This window comes from Fukomys damarensis, unplaced genomic scaffold, assembly GCF_012274545.1.
Source record: "Fukomys damarensis isolate Sample0158 unplaced genomic scaffold, DMR_v1.0_HiC HiC_scaffold_36, whole genome shotgun sequence".
Lineage (NCBI taxonomy): Eukaryota > Metazoa > Chordata > Mammalia > Rodentia > Bathyergidae > Fukomys > Fukomys damarensis.
This window is the reverse complement of record NW_022900948.1, coordinates 44,620,820-44,628,134: the sequence shown is the minus strand read 5'-3', so window position 1 is coordinate 44,628,134 and position 7,315 is coordinate 44,620,820. Positions and strand designations below refer to the sequence as shown.

General features: G+C 55.6%; 1 protein-coding gene across 1 annotated transcript in view; it reads left to right on the top strand.

Moving 5' to 3' along the window:
• The window catches only part of Fnbp1 (formin binding protein 1), a 76,925-nt gene that overhangs the window by 38,037 nt on the left and 31,573 nt on the right, over positions 1-7,315 (top strand). Inside the window, exons 5-6 of the mRNA XM_019207887.2 lie at positions 579-635; positions 1,541-1,688. Coding sequence (XP_019063432.1) covers positions 579-635; positions 1,541-1,688 — 205 coding nt within the window. The remainder of the gene's footprint in view (positions 1-578; positions 636-1,540; positions 1,689-7,315) is intronic.

The following is a 7,315-nucleotide window of genomic DNA, read 5'->3' as shown; positions in this document are numbered from 1 at the left end:
AAAAAAAAAAAAAAAAAAAAAAAAAAAAAAAAAAAAAAAGAAAGAAACAAACAAACAAGCAAACAAAAAAGAAACCTCTGCAGGCCTCTGTCGGGAATCAGAGCGCGGACAGATGGTGGACAGCAGGCCCGACTTCCCCGCCATCTGCCAGGCCAGGTTCTTGGCTCCATGTGTGACAGCTCCCAGGTGCCAGCCCCTGCCCCAGAAACACGCCTCGGCACCCGGGCTTTCACTCTAAACAGTTAGGCACAGTTTTGCTGGATTTGGGGCAGGAGGGGCCGCCTGGTGGGAAGAACGGCTCCAGGCCCAGCCCCTGGGGAAATGACCCCTGTCACCATTTCTGGTTCTGATTTGCTCTGCCCGTGGAGGTCAGAGGTCAGAGGTCAGAGGCTGCCCCAGTGGGAGCCTCAGCCCACGCTGGGGGTGGGGAGGTGTGTGTGTGTGTGTGTGTGTGTGTGTGTGTGTGCGCGCGCTTGCGCGCATGTTGCAAAAGCTTGTAAACAAAGCACTGGTACCATCTTTCCTGATTTCCCAGTTATCTTTTTAAATCAGCCGCTATGTCTGCATTCTTGTTTTAGGAATCTTTCGAAGAAATACCAACCAAAAAAGAACTCCAAGGAGGAGGAAGAATACAAGTATGTGCGTCAGTGGGCATTGGTGGGGATGTTTTCATGCCCTGGTTGGGACGCACAGGGGACTGGAGGACAGCAAATCTGTAAAAATAGGCTGCCAGGCACGGTGGCGCACACCTGTCATCACAGCACTCAGGAGGCCGAAGCAGGAGGATCTCCGTGAGTTCAAGGCCAGCTGAATTATGAAGCGAGACCCTGTCTCAAAAACACAAAATTGAAAAGGTCTCACTCTACGCTCCAATTCGTGTCAGTTATTAAATTGGGGGAGATGAAGGAGAGAAGTTTAATGAGCTCATTGTATATGGAGCTGCTGGTCCTGCCCCGCCTATTCCCGTGAAAGGCGTGAGGGAAATCGCAACTCACAGTCTAAGGAGGCGCAGACGCTCCCCAGAGTTCAGGGTTCGATGGCTTCTGTAACAGCAGCTGTTCACTCAGCCAGAAAATCTGTTTCCTCTGCAGGGAAAGCACCTCAGCAGAGCCAGCCCGAAAGTTTTATGTCTGTGACACATGGATAGAAGGTTACTTTGGGTTTTGGCAACAGGGTCTTGCATTTGGTTCAGGCTGGCCTTGAACTCAGTGTCGCCCAGGCTGGTGTGGACTCGTGGCACTCCTCCTGCCTCAGCCTCCCGAGCGCCGGGATTGTATAGGACATCTGATCCGGCAAGGTTGGCGCACAGCGTGTGTAGGTGTTTGGATGGTGTCTACGCTAAGCATTGCCAAAGTGAACTAAAATGGGAAGCATGGTTGTAATTAACTCTGAGCCATTTTGCTGAGAACTGGAGAGGTGTGAGAACCACCGGCCCCATGGGAAGTCAGTGCTACTGACCCAGCTTTGATTACTCTTCCCCGGCTGGGGAGGTGCGGGATGGGCCAGGTTTCCAAGGAGCCGAGCTCTGCTCCGTCCCCAGGTACACATCGTGCCAAGCCTTCCTGTCCACCCTGCACGAGACCAGCGACTACGCCGGGCAGCACGAGGTCATCTCTGAGAACATGACGGCGCAGATCGTGGTGGACCTGGCCCGCTACGTCCAGGAGCTGAAGCAGGAGCGCAAAGCGGTAACTGCCCTGGCCTCCCTTCCTAGCGGACAGACCTCGGGCAAGGGGACACCCCCGCCGGGGCTCCGACTAAAGCAACGCTTCTGAGAACCAGATAAATAATGTTTCTGGTCTGGCACAAGCTGCTAATCCCTGCACTTGGGAGGCTGAGGCAGGCAGATCACTTCAGATTTGAGGGCAGTCTGGGCTACGCAGTGAGTCCAAGGCCAGCTTGAACGACAGAGCAAGACCCTGTGTCAAAAAACAAAAAAATGTCTACGTCGCCACATACAATCTCAAGAGTCTCCCAGACCCTGTGAAACTCACCAAGGAGTATTCCCAGCATTCTGGGAGGCTGAGGCAGGAAGACTGCAAGCTCCAGCGCAGCCTGGGTAGTTCAGTGGTTTAGCATTCCCTGTCTCAGAAAAGAGAAAGCGAATCCAGTGAACCCAAGCACAGCACTGGTTGCCAGCCTTCCCTCACCGCCGCAGAGCTTGGCTCTTCCTCTCTGTTGTCCTGACCTCTGCTCCCGTGTGTCTCCCTGACCTTTCCCCACCTGGGGAGCTCAGTGTTAGGCCAAGTCCATAACAGAACCGTGCGCCTGCTTAGTAGCAAACCCTGGTTCTGTCTGCGCAATGAGTCCTGGGACAGAGGCCCTCAGCGCAGCCCCTCCTCCCTCCTGATTCCTCCCCAGCACCAGGACCCCCTTGCACACCAGCTCGGTGGCCCCAGGACCTTGGCATGGCTTCTCTCCTTTGGGTCCTTTCCGCTTCTCTCCTGGGACACTCCTGACTTGTCCAGACTGTCACCTCCTTAACAAAGTCCTTCCTGCCCAGAGGCCCCTGTCCGCCTCCCCTTCGCCACCCCATTCTCACGACACCTTCCCCTGTGTCCACATTTTCCCCTGTGCTTACCCGTAGCTAGCTTCTCTCCCCTGGGGAGAGGTTGCTAGCGATGGAAACCAGGGCCCTGCGCACCCTTAGCACACGCTGTTCTCCTGCACTGGCTCCCGGCAGCTGGCATTTGTTTGTGTTGAGACAGGGTCTCTCTGTGCAGCCCAGGCTGGCCTCAGACTCTGTGATCCTCCTGCCTCAGCCTCCCGAGTGCTGGGATGGCAGGCGTGCGCCACCGCACCTGATTTAGCAGCTAGCAGCTTTCCCTGTTTGCTGCTTGTTTTTCTTGCACCTCAGACTCCCCAAGGGCAGGGTTTTCCTGTCCACCTTGTGCCTGGCGCAGCGGCCGTGCAGCGGCTTAGTACAGCGGGAGGGCGGAGGGCGGAGGGCGGAAGGCAGGGGCAGCACTGGGTCCGGGCCCTGCGGCTCCTGGGCTCCTTGGCGTCCTGGGAGCAGGTCCCATATCTCACACTCTGCTAGCTGCCTGTCCTTTTTCATAGTTGGGCTTTTTGCCTTCTGTTTCCTTTTTTAAATCAAAAATGCTAGTAATTTGTGGAGGAAATTATCAGTGGTCCCGATCTGCATTAAATAGCATCTGGTAATTTATAGCATCCTTTTATTTGAAGAATTACCAGGCCAGGCCTCTGAGTCAGATGTTTTGTTGGGAGGATCCATGGCACTGTGTTCTGGGAAGCTTCTGTAATTAAATTAAAGCGGCATCTTAGAAGATGCCAAGGCTTTGGAAATACTGCACGGAATGCCAGTAACGAGCGCACGTTTGTGGTGTTTGACTGTGAAGCCGCACAAGCTCTCTCCTTTTCTCCTCTGTAACAGGTACCATTATTTTGGAGAGGCCCAGAGCCAGGCAGGGGGCCCACACCTATAATCCCAGATACCTGGGAGGCTGAGGCAGGTGGATCACAAGTTCAAGGCCAGCCCTGTCTCTAAAAATACAAATAAACAAACACCTTGAAGGGTCTCATAATGTGGCAGTTAAAGCACTATCATTTTTCTTCTTTTTGTTTTTATTTAAGACAACATAATAATAAAAGCCTGTACCTCAGGCTGGCCTTGTAGGCCCTGCTGACCTCACACCTGTCCCTCTGCCTTGGCCTCCCCGGGGCTGAGACTTCAGGCGCGCGCCACACACCTGGCTCTTTTAGTCCGCACTGGGGTTGAACCCAGGGCTTTTACATCGCACTACATTCTTACCACAGTTTTCAGTTTTTCTAAAATTTTGAGACGGTCGCATTAAGTTGCCCTGGCTGGGCTATAACTAGTGATCTTCCTGCCTCGGCCTCCGAGAGGGCTAGCGTGCAGGCCTAAGCCCCGTGATATTAAATGGCCCTGATAACCCTGGCTGTACACTTGGCCGGAGTGGGGGCGTCCGCTGCACCTGCCCTCCGTCCCTACCTGTGCCTCTGGGGTGTGGGGTCTGTCTCGTCGCAGAGGATGGGGTCCCAGGACACCTCCCCCCGTCATTCCTCTCCCATCTGTGCTGCACATTCTTTTTTTCTTTTTTGGTACCAGGGATCAAACTCAGGTCCCTGCTGGTTTGTTTTTGAGATTCTCTTGCTATGCAGTTCAGATTAGCCTCAAACTCAGGGCAGTCTTCCTGCCTCAGCCTCCTGGTTGCTGGGATTTCAGTTGTGCACTACTGCAGCCGGCTCCGTGCTGTGTCTTGCTTTGTTGACCTTTGTGGCTTATTTATTTACTTCGAACTCGGGACCTTGCCAGGCGGTAGGCGGCACCTCAGAGCCGATCCGTGGCAGTCTTGTGATCTAATACCTGCAGGCATGGCCTGGTGCTCCAGCTGTGAGCTTTTCTTTAAACTCAGTCTGATCCCTTGCCTACAGTAAAACTGTAAAAGCTGTCATTGGAGCCGGCTGTGGGGGCCACGCCTGTAATTCCAGCACCTGGGAGGCTGAGGCAGGAGGATCGCTGGGAGCTCCAGGCCAGCCTGAGCTTCATATCAAGACCCTGTCATACAAAAACACAGAAAAGAAAAAGAACAAAACATTTGTAGCTGTCACTGTCAGGCCTTTTTTGTCCATTCTTGTTTTAGAGGAGACCCCGAACCTCATTAAGAGGTAGGAAGGGTTCCTGGGTGCCCTGCCCGTCCCTTCCGTCCCTTCCTGGGATGAGCCAGGCGTCCCAGGGCCGTTAGTCGCCCCGTGTTTCCTGTAGGTTCACCAGGCCTGAAAGGGTTCTGTGCGGTGGAGCTGAGTTCGGTCCAGAGGCTGCAGGCGTTGACAGGGAGCAGGCGGGGCGGCGCCGGGGTCCGTGCCAGGCCCTTCACTCCTGGCCTGAGCTGTGTGCCCTGAGGCTTCTCCGCCGGGGAGCCCACCCGTGAGCTGAGGCACGAATAAATGTGGAATCCAGCTCCCAGGGGGCTGAGGCAAGGGGACCGTCAGGGACTCGAGGCCAGCCCGGGCCACACCGTGATTTAAGTGCAGCCTGAGCCGCGTACGTAGCAGGGCCCTGGCTCAGAAAACCACGCACAGCCAGGAGCAGCAACGGCGAAAGCGCTGCTGCACACAGCGTCTCCTTTCCTGCTCCCCCGCGTCTCTGAACCGCCCTGCAGCCCCCGGGTCCCCTGTAGCAGACGGGGTGCCCCCTCCCGCTCCCCCGCCACTCATCCCGGCGAGGTCACACCGGGCTCTGCGGCTTCCTCTGGCCCTGCCCTGCTCCGTGCTCCGTCGCCTCAGACTCTCTTGTCTGCTTTGTCCCCATCTCCATTGTGGGGCTGAAAAGCGGGGCCCCTGGAGACTCCCTGAAGCTCCGAGCGGGAGCAGAGCAGCGGGAGGCTCAGTCTCCCCGAGCAGAAGCCTCTGTCCTGGGACACCTGATCCTCAGCCCCGGCTCCCGACGCGTCCCCTGGCGCCTCCTGCACGGCGCCGGGCAGGAAGCAGCACATTAAACCCTGTGTCTGCAAGAAGCCGGTTTATTCCTCTACTTGGTACCAGGGATTGAACCCAGGAACCTGTCCGGCCTTTTTATTTTTTATTTTGAGACAGTCTCAAGTGTCCACGTTGCCCACGCTGAGCTCAAACTTGCGATCCCTTCCCCCTCAGCCTCTCAGAGCCGAGCACCACCATCCCTGGCGGAGGGTCTTGTGTTACAAGGAGCATTTCCGGCTGGAGATGGAAGTCGGTGGTGGAGCACTCGCCTTGCATGCACCGGCCCTGGGTTCCGTCCCCAGGACTGAAAGAAGAAAAGAGAAAGATAAAAGTAGCATTTCTATGGCGCATGCCTGAAATCCCAGTGTTCAGGAGGCTGAGGCAGGAGGATTGCTGCGAGTTCAAAGCCAGCCTGAGCAACATCGAGTATAGAGTATCAGCCGCAACTGTATAGCAAGATCTTGTCTCGGGAAATTAATTAATTAATTAAAAGGGGAGCATTTCCAGTGATGTTCGTGGTGTGGTAAGGTTTAGTTTGGGAAAAGCTATACAGGGTGCACGTCCCCAGGGCTGGTCAACATAGTCACAACAGGACACTGGTGTGGTCCCTGAGTCCCCAAAAGGCGAGGGCCGGCTGTCCAGGAAGTCATAGGTGGCGCTACATGGCCCTGTGCCCTTTGGTCCACAGGCCCAGTGGCCAACAGACCCATTCCTGCCGCCCGCGGCCCTTGGGGCTGTGAGTCCCTGCAGGATCCAATCAGAACCAGAGGGCGGGGACGCCCCTGGGGAGAAGGCCTTCGGGGACAGCAGGAGCTGCGTCTGCGGGTCTCTCTCCCAAGCTCAGTTCCAGGAAGGCGAGGACAGTCTGGGGCATCCGGGGCTGGGCACCGAGTCCCCGGCAGCCGTGGGCATTTCCTGTGTGCCTGTCCTCCTGGCTGTAGCCGCCCGCGGTGCTGACCTCCGTGCTGCCTCTCTCCCCTGGGGCTCAGCAGCACCCTGGACCCTCACTGTGGTGAAAGGTCCGCTTCTGTCCTTCCGCCTGCCCGGCCCAGCCAGCCCAGCACCCTCGGGCCCCTCCAGGCCTCCCCGTCAGCCATCAGCCGCTGCCCACTGGGAGGCGTGGCAGCCTGACGGAGCAGACCAGGAAGCCAGGTGTGACGGCCGGAGATGTAGGTCAGTGTGAAGGCCCTGGGGTCAGTCCTCAGTACCCCTCCCTCAAAATGGGAGGACTAGAACAGAATTCTCCTCTCCTCTCCTCACCCCGCCTCTCCTCTCTTCTTTTCAGGCAGGGCCACATGGTTCAGGCTGATCCTGAACTCACTTTGTAGCCCAGGCTGGCCTTGAACTCACAGTGATCCTCCTGCCTCAGCCTCCCAAGTGTTGGGATGGCAGGCATCTGCTACTCCCAACCAGGGGTAAAGTGCAGCTGGACGGTAGAATGCCAGTTTGTGACCTTTCAGGACCCGTTCAGTTATACCTCTCACGGGTATATCCTCTAAAAATGTCCTACAGAAGCCGGCACAGTGGTGGACGCCTGTAATCCCAACACTCCGGAGGCTGAGGCGGGAGGGTGGCCTTGAATTACATAGTGACTTCAACGCCACACAGTGAGACTGGGCCTCAAGAACCCAAAAATAAATAAATAATTTAAAATGTAAATATCCTTTATGCCCCAAAATAGCAAAAAGGTAAGCACAGTGATTGGTGTCTTAAACCGTTCCTGTTGGGTTTTCCGAAGATAAATATGACTTCCTCTTCAGTATTACTTTTCTATAGCCTTAAAAGGTACTCTGACTGTTCTTTCACTTCCTCTCTTGTTGGATTTTTTTTTTATGTTTTGAGACATAGTCTCACT